This window comes from Lampetra fluviatilis, chromosome 3 (genome assembly GCF_964198595.1).
Source record: "Lampetra fluviatilis chromosome 3, kcLamFluv1.1, whole genome shotgun sequence".
Taxonomy (NCBI): domain Eukaryota; kingdom Metazoa; phylum Chordata; class Hyperoartia; order Petromyzontiformes; family Petromyzontidae; genus Lampetra; species Lampetra fluviatilis.
In genome coordinates, this window is record NC_136277.1 from 9,735,156 (window position 1) to 9,757,297 (window position 22,142).

Consider the following 22,142-nt stretch of genomic DNA (forward strand, 5'->3'; position numbering starts at 1 on the left):
CCCCGTGGCCAGCAGAGGGCCCCCTAGAGTCACTGCTAGCTCGTGGGTGAAAAAAATCATACATCAAAGGGGCCTCCAACCAAATTTTGCTTAGGGCCCCCAAAGGTCTAGGACCGGTTCTGCTTGGATGGGCAACTGCCTTGGACAGTAGGTTGCTATAGGCTGCTGTGGGGGCTACATGGCGGGCAACAGAACGCAGTGTAGCAAAATCTATTTGGTTGCTCTTCTTCTGGCTACAAGCAGGAATTACTGACGCATCTGATGAGATGGAAGGTTGTATGTGCGGAATAGAACTCGAGAAACGGCCGATGGAAAAATAACAAGGATGTTCCCACGATGGAAAAATAGAAGGAAATAGGGGAGAGGAATTGAAATTATATTTTGATTTGACTGTTCTCCACGAGACACGCCGATGGTCGCAAAAGATCAAATGTCTATGCCATGGACATCATCCCTCGGTTACGGTGATGACGTGAGATTGAAGTCTGTTTTGAAAGCGAAAAATACTTTTTCTTGGTTCTTTCGGTAAAGTCACGTAGAAGGGAAATAATAAAATAATAAAAATAACACATAATAAAATACAATTTTCACGACGTTTCGGCCACAACGCAAGCAGCCGTCCTCAGGTGAAGAACAGGACTGTCGGAAAGACAGCGTCTGAATGAACACCACCAAGCTGCCGAAAGAACCAAGAAGAACCAATAAGATGAATCCCTGCAGTCACGAAAGCTTTAAATCGAAAAATACTTTTTCCTTCCATTTTGCAGATGAAATTAGGTTTTCCACTGCTGAGGTACAAGACAAATTGTCACACGATGGGGAGAATAATGTGTTTCATTACTGAAAATAAGGGAGAACTACATGTGAAAGGCATCCTCTTGCGTGGTGTAATTATTACATAAATAACAAAAAAAATAAATTAGACTTTTAGTGTCCCGGAGCAACTGACGAATTTTTCATCAGGATGGCTAACTCAAAAACACATTCCTGCGCAGGGAGCTGGTAGGAACGTTGGGTTGCTCGGTCAATGGCCAGGGTCAACGGCGGCGTGGTGTATTCCGCAAATATGGCCGACTGTGAGGGCGGGCACAAGCCGGCGTGAGTAGGTTAAACGTTGAGTTTTATAAGGGCACCACGGGGTGACCAGCCCCTCCCCAGCCAGCCCCACCCATCCCACCCCCCACCCAGCCCCTCCCCACCCAGCCCCTCCCCACCCTCCCCACCCAGCCCCTCCCCACCCTCCCCTCCCCACCCAGCCCCTCCCCACCCAGCCCCTCCCCACCCAGCCCCTCCCCACTCTCCCCACCCAGCCCCTCCCCACCCTCCCTTCTCCACCCAGCCCCACCCCTCCCATTTTTGGATGCACGACGGACGGACGGACACAATAATCCCCTGTGGGCTGGTGTAACCAGGAGGTTCCTACCAGTAAGAGGACGATCCTGCGAACTCCAGGGCAGGTGGCAACCATATATGGAGGGGAGTGGGAGATGGATGGAGCCCATGGATTTTGTGGGTCATAAAATGCTGACCCTGGGTCAGCATTTGTATAAACATCACGAGGTCTCACGTGGTTTTAACAATTGATCGACTAATCGTCCCCATTGGTGGTTGCCAACTTTTTTGGTACGTTTGAATATATTTCATTTGATTCCATCTCGGCTCAGTCCGATCGGGAAAAATGGCCCTTGATGAAGAAAATCCGGTTTCTGTGTGTGTATTCATGAGCTCGTACGGTCCGATTCCACGTCACTTCCACCCGACGCCGTTACGAAGAGGCTCGTGCTGAATCTGAAATGCGTTGAAGGAGCCCAGGCACTTGGAGTTGAACTCTCCCTGGATCTCTTTCGGGATGCACACGGAGCACTTGTAGCTCTTCTGCAGGGAAACCCCAGCCGCCGTCTCCTCCATGCAGATTGTGGCCACGCCTGCAATGCACAATTACGGACACATTTTCGTCCCCAATTTTGCCACGCTCACGTTGAATTTCTTTCGCGCCGTATGGAGCCAACCGTGCTAATCGGAGGTGCGAGGGAAAAGACGGCACTCTCGCCGGATTTTCAGAAACGCCGGATAATCGCATCATTACTCTTTGGTTCTTTCGGTAAAGTCACGTCGTTAGAAATAAAATAAAAGCGGTCGATTACGACCGCTTGTGTTACGATCGAAACGTCGTGATTTGCTTTATTTTATTTCTAACTACGTGACTTTACCGAAAGAACCAATGAGTATGGATTCCTGCGGTCACGAAAGCTTCAAATCAAAATCGCATCATTATTTAAAATAGCTTTTTGTGTGCACATTCTTGTGTATACGTTTTCGTGTTTTAAATGTGTTTACTATGTGGAATTGGCGTAAAGAAACATAACAATTGACAAGAACAAATATCCCACTGTTAAAAGTTACTCTATTTACTGTACCGTACTTACCACTCCAATCTCGAAGACTCTGCACGGGATGATGTTCGTACTCACGCTCTTATGTCAACTACTCGCTGTGTTTGAAGGACGCGGGACTGATGCAGCCTTTAGACCCCTGCTCAGGCGAACTTTTCGCCGGTATCGCACTGTCTATTTTATGTTATTACTGCAGTTATACTGGTAGGAACCTCCTGGTTATACCAGCCCACAGGGGATTATTGTGTCCGTCCGTCCGTCGTGCATCCAAAAATGGGATCGGTGGGTGGAGAGGGGAGGGTGGGGAAGGGCTGGGTGGGGAGGGTGGGGCTGGGTTGGGGGTGGGAGGGGTGGGGCTGGATGGGGAGGGGCTGGTCACCCCGTGGTGCCCTTATAAAACTCAACGTTTAACCTACTCACGCCGGCTTGTGCCCACCCTCACAGTCGGCCATATTTGCGGAATTCACCACGCCGCCGTTGACCCTGGCCATTGACTGAGCAACCCAACGTTCCTACCAGCTCCCTCCGCAGGAATGTGTTATTTGACACTGACATCAAGCATAGCAACTCTTTTTGTCACGCACGTGGTGCCGATCGCCGCCGGACTGGTTACAGTCTTTAGAGCGGTTTTGTCGGATCGGCCCGGGACCGCCACATAATGTTGGAAGCAGCCGGATAATTCAATCGTCATATCCGCATCTCCTTTTGCTTTTGCCTCAGCTCCCCACTCCCAGCCCCGCTCTCTTCCCCTCCCCACCCCCCGACAAATCCCTTCTAGCTGCTCTTCACTCGGCAGCTCTCCACTTCCCCTACCCCACACCCCCCTCTCTATCTCTCCTCCCTGGCTCCTCCCCCCCTCTCTTACCTATATAGCCTCTTGTTACAGCAGCCCTTTTGCCCACTTCAGCAATTGTTTCTTGCTGTGGTTGTCCCACCTGATGACGGACGCTTGAATTGCGCCCGAAACGTCGTGATTTAATCAATTTGATACCTACGCGAGTATAGAGCCGGAGAATTATCGACGATCGACCGTCACTCGCCTGCAACGGTACCCCCCAGGTTCTCCACCAGAGCAATGGCTGCATTCATTGTGCCGCCAGTCTCAATCCATTGGTCCACAATGAGGACGCGGATGCCTGCAGAGACAACAAAGACAACATTCGTCCGTTTAAGTAGCATAGCTTCTTCATACTAAGCGCTTTTAGTTTCACACTAAGTGCAGCCAAGGGGTTCTTTTCGATTGGGATCTTCAAGTTTCATATAAAATTAATTTCTTTTTTCAAAAACATTTCCGATTTTAACTTCTTAGCTATCCCTCCCCCATTGGCATCGATGTAAAGCACCTTGGGATTGTATTATAACAGCTGCTATATTGTCTGTAATTATTGCTATTAATTGTTCAGCATCGTAAAAAAATGCAAACAATTCTCTATATTGAATTACACAGTACGTCGTTAGACATATGTGCCAACCTCCTACACTCATGAAAATGTAAGAATATTTCACAGTGTGACTGTGGTCAGCAATGTCCAACCATGGACCACACGATAACGCCACTACCCCCTTAGATCATTCCCTCATATTCACCAGACGACTCCTGGCTGGGTCGTTTACTAACTTTGAAACGAATATGTATGCATGTAGAAATGATTTCGCACTGTACGCAGCCAACCGCAATAATCAGAAGTACTGGGGAAGGACAACGAACTAAACACAATGAACAGTTCTAAAGAATTTTGATTTAAAGCTTTCGTGACTGCAGGGATTCATATTCTTGGTTCTTTCGGTAAAGTCACGTAGAAGGGAAACAATAAACTAATACAAATATAAAACAATAAAATTCTCACGACGTTTCGACTGCAACACAAGCAATCATCATCATGTGTGAAAACCACAGCAAGAACATATGAAAAAAGTGGCGGTCTTTTCTTAACGTTAGCACCATTCCATTCTCTTCCTCTCCCCCCTCCTCTTTTCCGATCATAGATGGACTCGTCCATCTGAACAACTGCCAAATTGCTGTCCGTGGTGCTGACGTTAAGAAAAAAACGCCACTTTTTAAAAACATTCTTGCTGTGTTTTTCCTACCTGATGATGATTGCTTGTTGCAGTCGAAACGTCGTGAGCATTTTATTGTTTATATTTGTATTATTTTATTGTTTTCCTCTACGTGACTTTACCGAAAGAACCAATAATATAGTTCAAAGAAATTCGTTTTCAATTTAGATTTAAGGGTGCATAGCACCAGTGGCTTCCTAATATCGGAAGTAAGAGTGTTCCAGACGGCTGCAGAAGCACATCTGAAAGGGCGCGATGGTTAGCCAAAAGCCGCTGCTGCGAGGATGACCGGGATTTCCTTGATGGTTTATGCTCCTTGAGATCAGCAAGGTATTGTGGTTCATTTGTGGCAAGCACTTTGTGTGTAATTAGTGCGACCTCGTAATGTCTCCGTTCGGCAACCGGAATCCAATGCAGCTCGGTGAGCACTGACTCGACCTTCCTCTGCGTTAGTGTAAAAATCCACCCACTCATGAATATTAATTAGGGGGGGTGGGTCTCATGTGGAGTGACGTCACGTGCGGGACACACACATTCTTGGCTCATATGGATAATATTGGTCGCGAAAGCTGACGTGTTAAACTGACCCTTACGTGTGTATGTATGTATGTTACCTCTTTACTATCGCCATAAAATACACTGAAAGATGAGGGCACTTTTTGAAGCCTCGACAAAATTGGGGTGCACACGCACTTGATTCATATGCATTAAGACGAGCACTGAGCACCCCACCCTGGCTTCCTCAGTCAGCGTGTAATATCAAACTCAAATGCCTGTAGAATAACAGCTGCTTCTATTCCAGCCAAGGCATACAGTTACCTTCCCACAAATATATGGATGTGCAGTCGGAGCTACGATGGTGATTGATCACAGAGCAATATGTTCATGAACAGGCTGTAGGAGCAAGTCCTGTTCGCGGGCACCTATGAAGGCCGGCATGGCATACAAGGAGGTGGGTGGCCAGCAACCACGCCCAGCCGCTTTTGTCTTCTTAGTGGCGATGTTTACACACCGCAGCAGATACTGTACTAGGGGAGGCCCAAGACTGGTTTAAATATTCGTCACTGGCGTTGAGCGGGAATCGAACCCGGGTCGCCAGGTTCGCAGTGCAGCGTGCGAACCACTGCACTACCACTCTTCATAAACACATACAAACACACGTGTGTAGTGACACAGTGCCGACTGCTGTCCAGCAGCGGCAACTGCGGTGAACAGTAGTGCACACGCCGTTGAGCATATACACGGGTGTGCCGGCAGGGCGGAGGAACTGGGGCAAGGGCCACGGAAGACCTCATCTGGAAGCCCCTGGAACCTGCTAGTGGGTTCGAGAAGGGAGGCGCGGCCAGGGCGGAGCCATGTGTAGTGTGGTTAAATACGTGGCGCACACTGTTGCAACCGAGGACAAACACGTGCGTGTGTGCAACATTAGGTTGCACGAGCAAACTGCCACCTAATTTGGGAGAGAAGCGAGTGCAGACCAGGTCGGCCCGAGGTCACACACTGACACCGGAGGTGTTACCAGGGAGACGTGCGATAAGGGGTGATTGATGGCCTGACAGGCGCCAGCCTGTCTGGCCCTTAAGAGACACAAGGGAGGAGCTGGATAATTGGGAGGGGGCTATAAAGACGTGCGTGAGAGCGGAGCGGGAGTTCGTGTTGCTGGGGACCAGGGAGATAAGACGTCTCGCCGCTGCCGCTCAAGCCGTGAACGGACCTCAACTCACACGAGTCGCCGGGCAGGTGATGGTTGATCCCTCCCCCCACTCGGGATGGACGAGTGAGTAGGTCCGAGGGAGCGGAGGCGAGGGCAGCGGTGGAAAGGGGGTGCTGTGTGAGAAGCTGTGTGCAAGTCTCTGTGTGCAAGCCTCTGTGCGAGCGCCGCTGTGTGCAAGCCTCTGTGTGAGAGCTAATGGGTGCAAGCCTCTGTGTGGAGGGCTGCTGTGTGCGGAGCCTTGAGTGCAGAGCTGCTGAGAGCGAGATCTGCTGTGTGCAGGTTAGCGAGGTGTAACGTAGATAGGGGGAATTGGTTAACAGAAGTGACCATATAGACAGTGATAGGAGTCTCTACAACTGGTGCAAAATGCTAATAAAGTGTAAGCAGGTGACCTGTTACAACGTCTGAGTGATTTTACAAGACACTACACTTGTAAAAATAAACCCACAACAATGGGTGCTCGGTGAATTATTACGCCGCAGGAATGTCAGATATGATAGTGGCTTCATCTAGCAACGGATTGACCATGACTCATGACAATGAACATTATAAAGGCAACCAGCCACCATATCCAATTGTCAACATTCTTGCTCATGGGTTACGCAAGAAGCGTTTGGGCCAAATGCCTATTTTGAGAATGGATTTTGTTTGCTTGCATCTAACTCCGGAGTGCCTCGAGAAAACTCCACGCAATGTAGAGAAGAACTCTCAAAACGCTCCTCAGCCACACAGGCCACTTCATTCGGGATTAGCATTCTTCATCATGAGCATATATGGTACACTTTAATGCTTTAGAAACTCAAAGTGCCTTGACTCGCATTTCATCTCAGCCATTTCAATGCCTGCTGCGATCAACCCAAGAGACCGCCCCCCTCATCGAGTAGCAGCTGTTCGTGTATAATCCAAGTGTAGGCAGTACCGACATTGCAAATAATTCTGGCAGTCGGGGGGGCATACCCTACTCTTTTTATATGTCAAGGGATTTTTTTAATACACGGTCAATACACTTACAGTGAGGGAAAAAAGTATTTGATCCCCTGCTGATTTTGTACGTTTGCCCACTGACAAAGAAATGATCAGTCTATAATTTTGATGGTAGGTTTATCTGAACAGTGAGAGACAGAATAACAACAAAAAAATCCAGAAAAACGCATGTAAAAAATGTTATAAGTTGATTTGCATTTTAATGAGGGAAATAAGTATTTGACCCCCTCTCAATCAGAAAGATTTCTGGCTCCCAGATGTCTTTTATACATGTAAGAAAGCACATATACATGCCCGTCTGAAGTTTGCCAATGAACATCTGAATGATTCAGAGGGCAACTAGGTGAAAGTGTTGTGGTCAGATGAGACCAAAATGGAGCTCTTTGGCATCAACTCAACTCGCCGTGTTTGGAGGAGGAGGAATGCTGCCTATGACCCCAAGAACACCATCCCCACCGTCAAACATGGAGGTGGAAACATTATGCTTTGGGGGTGTTTTTCTGCTAAGGGGACAGGACAACTTCACCGCATCAAAAGGACGATGGACGGGGCCATGTACCGTCAAATCTTGGGTGAGAACCTCCTTCCCTCAGCCAGGGCATTGAAAATGGGTCGTGGATGGGTATTCCAGCATGACAATGACCCAAAACACACGGCCAAGGCAACAAAGGAGTGGCTCAAGAAGAAGCACATTAAGGTCCTGGAGTGGCCTAGCCAGTCTCCAGACCTTAATCCCATAGAAAATCTGTGGAGGGAGTTGAAGGGTCGAGTTGCCAAACGTCAGCCTCGAAACCTTAATGACTTGGAGAAGATCTGCAAAGAGGAGTGGGACAAAATCCCTCCTGAGATGTGTGCAAACCAACTACAAGAAACGTCTGACCTCTGTAATTGCCAACAAGGGGTTTTCCACCAAGTACTAAGTCATGTTTTGCAGAGGGGTCAAATACTTATTTCCCTCATTAAAATGCAAATCAATTCATAACATTTTTGACATGCGTTTTTCTGGATTTTTTTGTTGTTATTCTGTCTCTCACTGTTCAAATAAACCTACCATTAAAATTATAGACTGATTATTTCTTTGTCAGTGGGCAAACGTACAAAATCAGCAGGAGATCAAATACTTTTTTCCCTCACTGTACATGTAGTATTTAAACACATTCCTGCGGAGGTAGCTGGTAGGAACGTTGGGTTGCTCGGTCAATGGCCAGGGTCAATGGCGGCGTGGTGTATTCCGCAAATATGGCCAACTGAAGGCGGGCACAAGCCGGCGTGCGTAGGTTAAACGTTGAGTTTTATAAGGGCACCACGGGGTGACCAGCCCCTCCCCACCCAGCCCCACCCCTCCCACCCCCCACCCAGCCCCTCCCAACCCTCCCCACTCAGCCCCTCCCCACCCTCCCCTCTCCACCCAGCCTCACCCCTCCCATTTTTGGATGCACGACGGACGGACGGACACAATAATCCCCTGTGGGCTGGTGTAACCAGGAGGTTCCTACCAGTACTACCAAACATGCCTTATGCACAGTGTACATGGGTACACTACGGGTCAAGTGTGGGTACTCCCATCTCCTGCAAGACTCCTCTCCAGCATGTAAGAATAGGCCAAATGCCCTCCAAAGAGTCTCTGTCGAGAACTTCCTCCAGTGGAGGCCCTTCCACCGGCGGTGGCGTGAGCAAATAATTTCACGGCTGCACCTTTAACCATAATTACACGCATCTCCGTGCTCCTGTGACCCAATATTGGCATCATTCGCAAGACTTGAAACTGAATACATGCAGGGCTCTAGCCCCCAGGCCCTCAGAGATTATGGCTCACTGCTTCTGAAGGACATGACCCTGAGGAAGGATATTTCTAACCGCCATCGACACCTTCTGCATTCCAGAACCGTCAACTAAGCGTGTCACGTGGCATCTAGGTCACGTTTATTTTTAATTCTGCCGACTCCTAGTTTCTGCTGATGCCCACGTTTAAACACCCAGTCATGACAATAATCTTGATCAATTTACAGATGGATGAAGGTTCCTCCCCCCCCCCCCCTACGTTATCATCATCGTTCTTCTTGCAATGTCCTAATATATCTAGGTCCTGCATGTGAGCTAAGCTTACGACTCGAGCTACAGTCGTGGCTATCCCGTCCTCCTGGGCCATCATCCCTCCTAGCGATGTATTCTGCCTAAGCCCACTTTTCGAAGAAATAAATTTGTCTTTCATATAACGCTTGTTTTGTGATCTATGGTGTTCTCTTTTTTTTTTCTGGCACTCAAAGTAATCCCCAATAGAATGCATGTTGGAGATTACTGTGGTGGGATGTTAACTACCTCGCCTGGTATGCATGAGGCCGTGGGTTCGATCCTGACCCTGATGCATGTACATGAGGAGTTTACATGTTCGCCCGGTGGTCGCGTGGATTTTTCTCCGGGTACTCTGTTTTCTCTCTCCACATTTAGAATCAACATGCGTTTGGAGTATCTGGCTGCGATAAATGTCCACGTGATGAGCCACTTCGTTGAGCTATTATTTGTGGCCAGGTTGCTTTTGAAAAAGAGCTACGTAGCTCAGTGGGCCTTATCTGGTAAAATAAATAAAACATAGTTTCGTTAGCAATAGTTCGTCAGTGACTCTGCTGAGACCAACTTGTCACACAAGAGAACCGGGTTTAATCGCAGGCGGCTGCCTGGATGCAAACCCCGGGTCTCAGCGGTGCATGCTCGGCACTCTGATCTTTGAGTCATCCAGCTTTGACCCCGAGTTTATCTTTAAAAATAGAAAAAAAACAGGTGGTGTGGGGCCTGAAACGTGCTCACGCCATTCCCCAGAAGAATGGATTCTACTAGAGAAAACTCTAGGGGGCCCCTTTTATAGCGTATATTTGGCTTACTCTTCCACATCGGTCAGACATCGTAAGAGATAGGGGTATCCATACGTTTGAGTCACATGTTTCAATGACGAATGAGTGTACCTTTGACCATATCACTCGGGATGCACCCAATCTCTTTCACATTTTGCAACTCAAGCAGAATCGAGCCGTGGCCCTTGGGCGGTGTCCACCACGTCTTAAAGACGGGGGCAATAGGCGTTGTGGGCAGTAGACGGCAGTGTAGAAAAATATACCCCCCCCCCCATCCTTCATTAACCTGTATGAAGTAGTCTGTTCTCCTAGACCGCGGCAATTGCGTTCCTGAAAAGGAGGGAACCCTGTACGATAAATATTTTGAACTTAAACAAACTAAGCTATTTTTTTATTTTACCAGGTCATGCCCACTAAGCGATATAGCTGTTTTTCAGAAGGGATCTGGTCACAAACGATTGCTCGAAAAAGTGGCTTTTCGCGTGGAACTATATCTAGCAGCCAAATACTCTAAACACGTGTTTCTCAATGTGGAGGGGAAGAACTGGAGGACCTAGAAAAAAAAGTCCACGTGACCACGGGGAGAACACGCAAACTCCAAATATACAGCAGGCGTCAGTGTCGGGATGGAAGCCACGACCTCGTGCATACCAGGCCAGAGGGTGCCACCATGGCAGCAAACATCGTGCTGCTCGCAGCAGACATCGCGGCTGTCGCGATTTTCACCTGAAGACGATGGCTTGTGTTGCTATCGAAACGATGTGAGTTATTTTGTTTCATTTCTACCTACGTGACTTTACCGAAAGAACCGAAGAGTATGGATTCCCGCAGTCACGAAAGCTTAAAATCGAGAATGAACAGTTATTTATGTTTAGTTTTTTTTGGTCCTTCCCCCGCACCTCCGATTAGCACAGTTGGCCACGTACGGTGCGAAAGAAGTTCAACGTACATACGCGCATTTGTATTGTCGCTTAATCTTTGCAATTCCTTCGCCGACAACCATTCCTCCCACTTCCTCGACCCTACCTACCCTACCCATGCCCCGTGTGTGTGTGTGTGCGTCTCTCTCTCTCTCTCACCTGGTTTAATAACATCCGTCCTGACCTCCATCTCCTTGTTTTTTCCCGAGTAGTCGGTGTAATTCTGGCTGATGGTTTTCACGCACAGGTGACCCGCCTTGCGGATCGCCAGGAACCCCTTGTGCAAGCGGTACGCGACAGCCGTTCCTGGGCAATGGAAAACGACCATCTCGTTGATAAGTGGAGATAGTGTGTGCCATCATCCACAAGGGGCGATGCAGGCACGGTGTCAATCATGGTGAACACATTGAAAGGCGTATGACCGTGCTGTGGACTTGTTTGATCGGTTGTCAGATGTCACTCGTCACCACCTGATTTTGGCCGTGATCTGGAATTATAACCCAGGTGTGGACCGGGTTAATAGCGCAGTGCGCTCACCACTGCACCACCGCTCCACCCCCTGATCGATAATGATGGTGTGTAATAATAATAAAAGAGGATGAATGTTATTCACTGCTCAATCGACAACAATGGCGTCGCCGGTTTGATTCAATTTATCGACGTGGCACTTGAAACAATGGGGCAAGTGTCTTAAATCCTACCCCCCCCCCCCTCTCTTGCCTCTGTCCGCACAGCAGTAAACGGGAACTCCACAGTGAGTCGATTGGTTGCGTGTGGTGGGGTAGAGTGTGGGTGCACCAACCTCTCAATGCATTAATATGTGTGTGTGTAAAACAATTAGCACTTCAACGATTCAACAGATTTGATAAAATGTTCACAAAGTAATGAATTGTCGTGATTTTAACTCACAAATCCATTAAACAATGAATGTTTTTGTGCCGTCCGGTTTCTGTCTTATGTGTATTATCCATACTGTCTACTGTGTAATTTTCCTGTTTGTATTGTCGAAACATGTACATATAACACTATGAGATCTCTTTTACCAGTGGCAAAATATAATGGTAGGTTTTTACCCTTTTAACTGGTACAAAACTGACACCTTTATTCAAGGCAAACATGATGCCTTGAATAAAGGTGTCAGTTTTGTACCAGTTAAAAGGGTAAAAACCTACCATTATGTACATATAATTTGTACAGTCCTACCGCACCCTAATATACTCTGCGTGAACAAAATCATCAAGCGCGACGATGACTGCCACGAACGCAACCACGGACCAAAGTGTGACAAGAAGAAATGAACGATTCTCAATGAAGACACAGATTAAGATTATTTCGGTAATATTATTAGAGACTGCATTGCACCGAGGAAGCCAAACAATGGCTGTATATAAATGACTGATTTCACCGAGTAGTAGACCTGTAAATGGGGAGGAAATTTGCGTGCTCCTCACACCGAAGCATTTAATGACCAAGATTGGACTGTACGTCAGGGTGCTTTAGTCGACAAAAAAGGACGACAAGACAATTCGCAAAGCACGAGATTCAAACTCCACAGGCTGCACTAAGACCACGGCCGAAATAAAACATTCTGCACTGAATTAACACCGCTTAGCACCCACATCACACTCGCCACTGGAGGAGTCAACCAATCTTGATTTGAAGTTTTCGTTACTGCAGGGATCCATACTCTTTGGTTCTTTCGGTAAAGTCACGTAGGTATAAAACAAAATAAATCACGACGTTTCGGGCGCAACACAAGCGTCCTTCATCAGGTGGGACAACCACAGCAAGAAAAAATTGCTGAAGTGGGCAAGAGGGCTGCTGTGACAAGAGGCTATATAGGTAAGAGAGGGGGGAGGAGGAGCCAGGGAGGAGAGATAGAGAGGGGGGTGTGGGGTAGGGCGAGCAAGGAGAGCAAGGCAAAATGCCAGGGGGGCAGAGGTCGCAACCGGGTACCCGATACCCGTACCCTACCCGATACCTGGCTACCCGTACCCGGCCGGGTATGGGTACGGGTACCCGTTTGCGACCCTGTTGCGGCCGGGTACAGGTACGGGTAGGCCGTGAGTCACTGGTGAGTAACCGTTTGTCACTCATTTCCCAACGTCTTGTCTCTTCTCACAATTCAAGTTCCTAGAATCAACCCACCCGCGCCTGCAACATGGCTTCATCCCAGAAGTTGCAATCAGGTACCCGTACCCGATACCCGGCCGGGTATGGGTAGCCGGGTATCGGGTAGGGTACGGGTACCCGTACCCTACCCGATACCCGGCCGGGAACGGGTAGCCGGGTATCGGGTAGGGTACGGGTACGGGTACCCGTTTGCGACCCTGGTGCGGCCGGGTATGGGTACGGGTAAGAAATCAAAACCTGTTTGCGACCTCCGCAGGGGGGGAAGTGAGCGGGGCTGGGAGTGGGAGGCTGCCAGTTAGAGAGGAGGGAAGAGCCAGGGAGGAGAGATAGAGAGGGGGGTGTGGGGTAGTGCGAGCAAGGAGAGCAAGGCAACATGCCGGGGGGGGAGTGAGCGGGGCTGGGAGTGGGAGGCTGAAGAAACTGGAGTCAACCACTCTGCGTGAAGCTCCAAAGCTGTGACTCACCCAGGATGAAGCCCATGCCATCGATTCCTGCCACAATGTCGATGGAGTCGTTCAGGAAGGGTCCCACCAGGTCCTCCACGCAGTCTCTCAGAGCCTGTGCAAGATGGGTCAGAGCGTAGAATTGGATATTTAACACGTAGGCTTTCACGACCAGTATTATTCATAATAAAGGCTTTTGGATGAGATCGCATAAGTATAAATGTGTCACAACCCACCACCACCCGACACGGCCAATCAGTAAAACATGTATCACGTTAACAAGACGCCAATTAGTTACTTCTTCAGCCCATCGGTGTGTTTGAAGAGTGAATCCACAACATTTACAATTTGAGTACGACGTTTCGCTGGTAATTACAGTACACAACATTAAAAAAACTAATGTCTTGTACGAAAGATGAATTACCTAAGTTATCAACAGAAGGTGTATATGGGATCAATTGCTTATGCGGTAAATGTTATATTGGACACACGGGATGTAACATTAGCATAAGACTAAAAGAACACCAAAGGAACTTTAAATTCTCTCAAACACAACTGTCGGCAGTGGCAGAACACGCTTGCCAACAAGGACACTCAATTGATTTTGATAACGTTGAAGTGTTATGCAAAACTAATTATTATTGGCCAAGACAAATTCGAGAATCCATCGAAATTGAGGGAAATACCAATAATTTTAACCGCTCTGATAGCTACAGACGTAACGCAGCCTGGAAGCGTATTATACAGGTAGGAACAACAGTTCCACACTGCCCACCAGGGATTATTTGTCTGTCTGTCGTGCACAGCTACGCCTCGATTTGTAATTCATAGAGTGCTTCGGGCGGGCTCAGCACCACGTGACGCGCCGCTCCACGCAGCTTGCGCCGCGTGACACGAATCGCACGAATGCGCTGTCCAACCAAGTTCCTACCTGCCCACTCCGAAGGAACGTGTTTAAGTAATACACAATACATATTACATTTCCTTATAGAGGAATCACATACTAATTAACTGATTACTAATCTATTATATAATTACAATAGCCCTCCCACCGCCTCTGATCTCGAAACCTGATGGGGTTCAACAATGATGATGTCGTCCTGCACTATTTAAGACCGGAAGCAGGTGTTTCGATCCGGATGATCGCTGCAAAGTATGATCTGTGTTTTGCTTTAGTGTGCTGATCTTAAAGGTGCATTGAAAAATGTTGATACTCCGACTGATGCTCCTACTGTTGTGGAGTGACTCATGCAGCCAGCTATGGCTGCAGAGTTTGGTAGTACATGTTAACGTCGTTTATTGTGAAAATTCGGTCACAGTTCCTATGATCACTGTCTCATTGCTTGTATGGCTTTATTTGGGTGATTTTCGAAAAGTTTTTTGGTTTGGCCATGTTTGTTTGTTGTAGTACAGAGTTAGACTGATGGCCTTAATCTAAGTTGTCTTGTGGTTGTTGTTGTTTGACTTGCATCCCACTGGGATTTTTGCACACAGTGTTGGTGTACGGTGATTTTTCTGCAATATTTTGCTGTCTTTTCTTGGATTTTCTGTTTGCACATAGTTACTTTAAGATGTATTCTTGTTCATGGTTTTGTTTTTTGTTTTTTGCGGTTGCACCCGATTCAAGAGCCGAATGGCTCACAGGGCTATACCTAATAAATGAGCTTGAACTTGAGGTGGATGGCTTCACTATTCTGTCAAATCGCCAGAAGATGCTGGATGTAATTACCAGCGAAACGTCGTACTCAAATTCTAAATGTTGTGGATTCACTCTTCAAACACACCGGTGGGCTGAAGAAGTAACTAATTGGCGTCTTGTTAACGTGACACATTTTTTACTGATTGGCCGTGTCGGGTGGTGGAGGGTTGCGACACATTTATGCGAACGCGATCGAACCCAAAAGCCTTTTTATGAAGAATTGGAGATATGTGTGTGTGTATAGTTATAACCAAGTCACCTGGAATGCACTCGATCTCGTCAGATGTTGGATCAAGGTCAAGCAGAGCTGTGGGCTTCAGCGGGCAAGGGCACTTCCATTCCAAGCCATAAGTCTGCCACATTTTCTCTTAGTTGTGGTAAGCTTATATAAATTGGTACAATGAGAAAGTGATAGTTGAGAGTGAGGGGTTTTCCTGGTGGAATACCTGTTTAGTCTAAATTTGAAGTTTTCGTGACTGCAGGGATCCATACTCTTTGGTTCTTTCGGTAAAGTCACGTAGGTATAAAAAGTTAAATTAATTTAATCACGACGTTTCGGGCGCAACACAACCACAGCAAGAAACAATTGCTGAAGTGGTATCACTTCAGCAATTTTTTCTTGCTGTGGTTGTCCCACCTGATGACGGATGCTTGTGTTGCGCCCGAAACGTCGTGATTAAATTTATTTAGTTTTTTATACCTACGTGACTTTACCAAAAGAACCAAAGAGTATACCTGTTTAATGTTGCGTGTTCGTGGTGGTGATAGTGGTGAACACAGGCGAAGTGGCGACTGACGGGTACCGGTGGAAGGGGGTAAACAGCAGAGGGACTCCCACACTTCCCCGAATGTCATAAGCCAGTGACAGCTCGCATGCCAAGTGGGTCGCTCAATGGAGTTCTTGCCTCCGAGAGGAACCTGCAGCCTTTAACTGCGGTGGTGATACAGTGTGGGAAAAGGCGGCGTAGTGGTTTGCGCACTGCGCTACGAACCCAGCGACACGAGTTCGATTCCCATTCACGACCAATAATAACAGGGGGCGAATATCTGAACCAGATTCCCAGCCTCCCCTAGGTCTATTCAGCCTCAAATAAATAACTGGTTCGTTGCGTAAACACCGCCACTGGGAAGACAAAGGGGGCCGGGCGTGGTGCTGACCCACCCACCCCCTTGTGTGCCGTGTCAGCCTTCATGGGTGCTCACTCACAGCACTTGCCCCAACAGTCCGTTCAGGGTATACGGTGGATCTGTCTTTTAGTTATAAAGTGCAGTACTGTGCGCCAAGCGAGGTTGACTGTATGGTGTTTGCTGGATGCCAGTGTGGTGTGAATCAGCGGGACTGACTCTACAAAGCCATGTGTAGTAGTGGGGAGTGTGCAAGTCCCACAGAGACAATAGGCAGAGAGCCATGGAGGGTGACTTTAATTGCGAAATCTTGAAACGCATTTCAATGTTGCAACTGATGTGTGACACCTCGAGATAATGCTGCTAATTGAGTGAGAGTAAATCAAGTGCGGTATGGCTGTGAGAGCTTAGGAACAAGCGCTGTTTGTTGTGGTGTGGTGTGTGGCCACTGGCATAGAAGGTTATGTTAAAATGCATTCGATGCGTGTCTGTGTGGAGCACTAAGCCCCCGAACCATTTATAGGTTCAAGGTGGTGATGGCAAGTGGTGTAAACTAATGTGTTGACACCTAAATATTGTGCTAATACCCTATTCATATTGTGTGTACAAGGCGACTCTTTTGACGACTTTCAGGCCACGAAATTCACACTTGATATAGTCGTGTTTAGACCAGGACACATTTAGGTGGTGCTGTTTCTCTTGCCGTCAGGGTTCCCTTTTAAACTGGCGGTGTGATGCATCACCGAATAATCTCCCTTCAACGATGGCGAGAGTAGAATTAAACCGCTTGAACTCCTTAAACGCGTCTCAGTCCTGATATGTTGCATCTCATGCTGTTGGTCATCCCACGTCATTAGTGACTGATGGAACCATTTTGCAAATTAATCCGAGGGACTCAAAGATGTGAGTCCACCCCAGAATTCGTATCATGGTAAAGTAGGTAGGGTAAGTAGCTATGCTATATACCCATCTTGCTGCAGACGATGATGGTGATGGTCAGTGATGGACTCGAACAAAAAATCGGCCAAGGCATTTGTAAACACACTGGCCCAAATTCTGGCTATGGAGTGACTTGACTTGTGATGTGACGTATTAGCGCGATTTTGGCGACCTCATTGGCCCATTTGCGCTGGGTCCAAAAAACAAATGGGCCGGTGAGGAATCTTTGGGGCTGCTGAATATGGGACTTAATGGCACCCGAGAGCGTGAATAAGCAACGGAGTGTACAAATTAACGGTAATAAACTATTGTAAAAAAAAAATAATCAAAATTACTCTGATCACACATTTGCAATTTCCCTACACAAACCGGCCCACCGGCCCTCGGAATGGACCGGCCCTCCCAAGTATTTTCCCGGACTGTCCTATGGCCAGCAGCCACACCGAAAGCTCCGACTTCCTAACCTCCTTGTTGCAGTAGAGGCGAGATGGGTCCAGCCAGGCATATTTGGGTCCCTTCTCGTTCGGTGCCATGAGGTCCAGATACCAGCCCCGCCGCTGCTTGTTTATCGGGTTCCACACGTCCATCGCTTCTGGGCAGGGCTGAAAATCGTCCATACATTTAGTATACAAATCAGAAGGGCGCGGTGTAAAATTCGTACACAGTTGAAACTACACCCGTTGCAGGATGTGGTTAGATTATTTGAGAATACTTTATGCTGGTCAGTGGAGATTTTGACACAGGTTTGGGAATATAACTCAGGTCGCAAGGATTCACAGCAAAGCGTGATCACCACTATCCCAGCGTTCCAACATAAATATGTGCAAATATTGTAGTGACATCGCTGGAAGTCAACATGTTGCATGCAGTGCCTGCCCTGGAAAGGGACGGCGTGCAGTGGAGTGACATCGCGGATACCACAGGGGTGTGGGTGTAGTACCGGCCCTAGAGGGACCCAGTGAGCACTGAATGATCGCGCTGGATAGCACCACGCTTGGCGTGCAGTGCCAGCCCCTACAGGACAGGGTGTGTGAGTACCGGCCGAGGTTACTCGAGGCCATGGCACTCTGGTTCAAGTTCAAGTTCATTTATTAGGTATAGCCCTGTGAGCCATTCGGCTCTTGAATCGGGTGCAACCGCAACAAACAAACAACAAAAACATGAACAAGAAAACATCTTAAAGTGAATATGTGACTGAGTGCAAACAGAAAAGCCAAGAAAAGACAGCAAAATATTGCAGAAAAAACACCGTACACCAACGCTGTGCAAAAATCCCAGTGGGATGCAAGTCAAACAACAACAACCACAAGACAACTTAGATTAAGGCCATCAGTCTAACTGTGTACTACAACAAACAAACATGGCTAAACCAATAAACTTTTCGAAATCACCAAAATAAAGCCATGAAAGCAATGAAACAGTGATCATAGGAACTGTGACGGAATTTTCACAATAAATGGCATAAACAACATGTACTACCAAAACCCTGCCCCTGGAGGAGACGTGACTAGTTAAGTCTACAAAGGGGCCCCCAGAGGGGACTAGGGGTGGTCACATGGTTGGGACCCAGATCCTTCCCGAGGATTCTAGAAGGTGGTCGTGGCCAAGGGCGGAGCCGGCCACGCCGCAGAGAATATCAGCCGGGTCCTGAGAGGGACCGGAGTTGTTGTTCATCCTGGAAGAAACCTTCGTCTACGTTCTCCGTTCAACGAGTCTCCAACACGTGGACCCGGACCCAAGCTGTTGGTCCCAGTCCGTAGTAGCTAGTTACGCAGTAACTAGTGTAGTTAGCCTGGTGGTCACCACCACAGGTTGTTATTCTGTTAAGGGGAAGTTACCCCGTGTGTTGGACTTGAATAAATGTGTTGCCTCCACGTCTACGTCTGCGACTCAGTTGAACTCACTACATATGCTTGTGTGTGCAAAGCGTCTGGGAGCACAGAAGTACGGTACGATAATGGATTTTACTCTGCATTGCCCTCTGCCGCCCACCACAGAGCCCCGTTGCCCTGTGCCAACCTGTTCCATGCAAGGCTGTCACCCGTCCAAGCTCTATCCAGGCTCAATGTTGCTTAGCGTCCAAGAAATATACGGGCCTATGTATGGTTCATAGGCCCATGTATTCCATTGCAGTCCATCGCAATTGTGCTGAGCTGGATATTTGCCTGCGCATATTCAAGATGTCACTATCAGTGAAAACCACACCGAGAGGTGCGATGGATGTGGACACCACCGCAGCCACTCCTTTTGCTAAAATTAAATTGCTGAACACCACGCAGCAGCACGTGCTGTAACTGATGCGATGACTGAAATTGCAGGCAAGCGACCTTTGCCTCGATGGGGAATTAGGGGTTGTAGGCTTGTATAACAGAAATTGCGATGGACCACCTCAAGTCAGTAAAATATCCTGCTCCTGTGACGTCACAGAGCTGCAGTCAACTTCTCCGCTGAATGTAACCCAATAAATAAATCAAAACCCTCCTGCTGTCAATTTTCGAACTGTAACCATCCAGCAACCGACAGAGCCAAACAAATTAAGTTGTCACGTGTGCAAATATGCCAATTTACTTGGTTTATCGGCATTTGCTTGGCTTTCATCATTGCAGTTTTCAAAGAAACCTATATGCAGTTTTCAAAGAAACCTATATGCAGTTTTCAAAGAAACCTATATGAATTTGCATATTTGTCCACGTGGCAACTTGAATTGACTTGGGTGATGGAGGGTTATAGTTAAAAAAAGACATTATACTTACACGATATAACCCTAAATAAATTATTGATGTATGTACTATTGCGGGTCGTGAAAGTCTATGTACAAGATTATACACATTTTTATTTGAAAATGACGGACTCAAATAGCCCACGGCATTCATTAATGGGAGTTTTAATCTAATCGTATTTATTGGAATGCTTACAGAAAATGCTCTGCCTTAGTAAGCTGTTTCCTAAGTGTTATTGAGATGTGTTGTGATTTGTGAAATTAATGTTTCTGCAGTTCATGCACAAATCACAATTATCCCTTGTTCAGTGGCTGTTGGCTAGCCGTCGACCGAAGATGGGCACCGCATTGCGTGCTTTCAAATGCACTTCTGCAGCCGTCGACAATGCTCTCTTCCTTCCAATATTAGGAAGTCACTGGACCTATGCACACCGTTAAATCTATATTTAAAACCAATATCTTTAGAACTGCTTTTTGTGTTTAGTTCGTTGTCCTTACCCCGCACCTGCGATTAGCACGGTTTTGCTACGTACGGTGCAAAAAAAGTTCAAAATACATCCAAACAAATGATGTCTGCAATCTCGAATTCAAGCTAGTACAGCACATGATTGTGTGATGTGACAAAAATGTACCCATGCTCAGCTGCATTCGTCTCCCCAGTACTTGTGGGGGTTTACACACCCCACCAGCTACTTGTTTTTTTAGGCCGAGTTGACCTACGGGAGGCCTAAGACAAATTCAGATACATATTGCCACGTCTATTGCATGTTGTAAAAAAAATTGGACCTGGCAGTATACTGGTGATAAAATTGGCCACGGCTATCAGCGACAGAGAGAAAGGCTACTTGGGATATTGATATTTACGAGCACCTATTAAAAGACAGCACTTCAACAACAATAGTCGAGGTGACCTCACCACGGCGCTTATGCCAGGCCAGGTGCACTTTGAGGCCACGTGAAGTGTTGAAGGCTCGCTGTTGACAGGAATTCACGGGACAGACCCAGGTGCCATGGGTTGACCGACCGAGATGACAGACAGATGCACCAGTCATGCCCCCCGCCGTGCCAGATTGCTTCGTTTTATCCTCCCGGCGTTCCGCCGGTTGTTGTGAGCGCCGCTCCTCTGCCTTCCGCTGTTGTTTAAGGGCGACTGCTTCCAATTGACCAGTAGCGCCCTTCACAAGCCTCCTCCATAGCACCTCAGAGAGTGGTATAACCAACACCACATGCTTGGCCGCCTTTGGTGTTTGCGCCGTTCTTAGAGCACAAGGCTATCGTTTCAGAGTCGGGGGCGATGCTGCTACGTGTCATCCGAATTGAGCGATTTGTGGGTAATTTTTCGATTTTGGAAAAGTTGGACCATAATGGCCTATTCGTTTTACATTCACAAACCGCACTTATTTAGGGCCGAGTCAACCTAGGGGAGGCCCAGCACCTGTTTAGACAATTGTCACTGGTGGTGGCCGTGAGTGGGGGAATCAAATCCGGGTCGCCGGGTTCGTAGAGCAGTGTGCTAACCACTACACTACCGCAGCCCCCACGAGGTGAACATACACTTGCACACATACACTCACACAGACTGGCACACACACACACCTGCACAGAAATCTACACATCTGCACACAAAAAACAATGAACCCCCGTATGGCCTTAATAGAGTGTTGGGGCAAGTGTTGCAAATGTTAACACACACACACACCAGGACAAATAAACGCGCACACGCAGCCACGCACCTACTTTGGACTGTTGCCGATGTGAGCTCAGATCCTGTGCCGTTTCTCGGCCTCATGATGCCCTCGTGCCCAGAGGCACCTTTAAAAAGGAGCGCAGTGCAGTGGGCGGATGTATTCACGACCAATCGCGACCTTTCAGGGCGGACACTCAAAGGTGATCAGTGAGAAATGGATTTCTTCGCAGCGCAGCACAAGGAGAGGATGAGCCGAGCATATTCGATTGCAAGTTCTAAATACGGCTGTCAATGTGGCAAGCGCCTAAACACAGCTGTCCAGAAGTTGTGTTACACACCGCAGACATGGGCTCACCACGTGGCAGCTAGGCTACGGACATAGCTGGCCCTAAATGTGGGCTGAACAGAGCAGATGTGGTATATAGCAACTATCAGATGGCAATCTGCAAACACAACAGGCCAGGTGGAGGGCTGTTACA

At 47.7% G+C, this 22,142-nt stretch overlaps 1 protein-coding gene across 1 annotated transcript; it reads right to left on the reverse strand.

Moving 5' to 3' along the window:
* Positions 1 to 1,746: 1,746 nt before the first annotated feature.
* LOC144948285 (adenine phosphoribosyltransferase-like) lies at positions 1,747 to 21,746 on the reverse strand. The gene is made up of 6 exons (XM_078877719.1): positions 21,710 to 21,746; positions 17,722 to 17,859; positions 13,516 to 13,609; positions 11,078 to 11,224; positions 3,434 to 3,529; positions 1,747 to 1,925 (listed from the first exon to the last, which is right to left on the reverse strand). The coding sequence occupies exons 2-6, from the start codon at positions 17,842 to 17,844 to the stop codon at positions 1,747 to 1,749; spliced, it is 639 nt and encodes a 212-aa protein (XP_078733845.1). The 5' UTR covers positions 17,845 to 17,859; positions 21,710 to 21,746.
* Between the last annotated feature and the right edge of the window lie 396 nt (positions 21,747 to 22,142).

Bases quoted from the DNA above. Each gene is read 5' to 3' on its own strand.
- LOC144948285 (XM_078877719.1), bottom strand. From the start codon at position 17,844: ATGGACGTGTGGAACCCGATAAACAAGCAGCGGCGGGGCTGGTATCTG. The intron at 11,225-13,515 runs GTGAGTCACAGC...TCCATTGCCCAG, and splicing joins TGGCATGGGCTTCATCCTGG to GAACGGCTGTCGCGTACCGC. The intron at 1,926-3,433 runs GCGAGTGACGGT...TGTGCATTGCAG, and splicing joins CCTGGGGGGTACCGTTGCAG to GCGTGGCCACAATCTGCATG.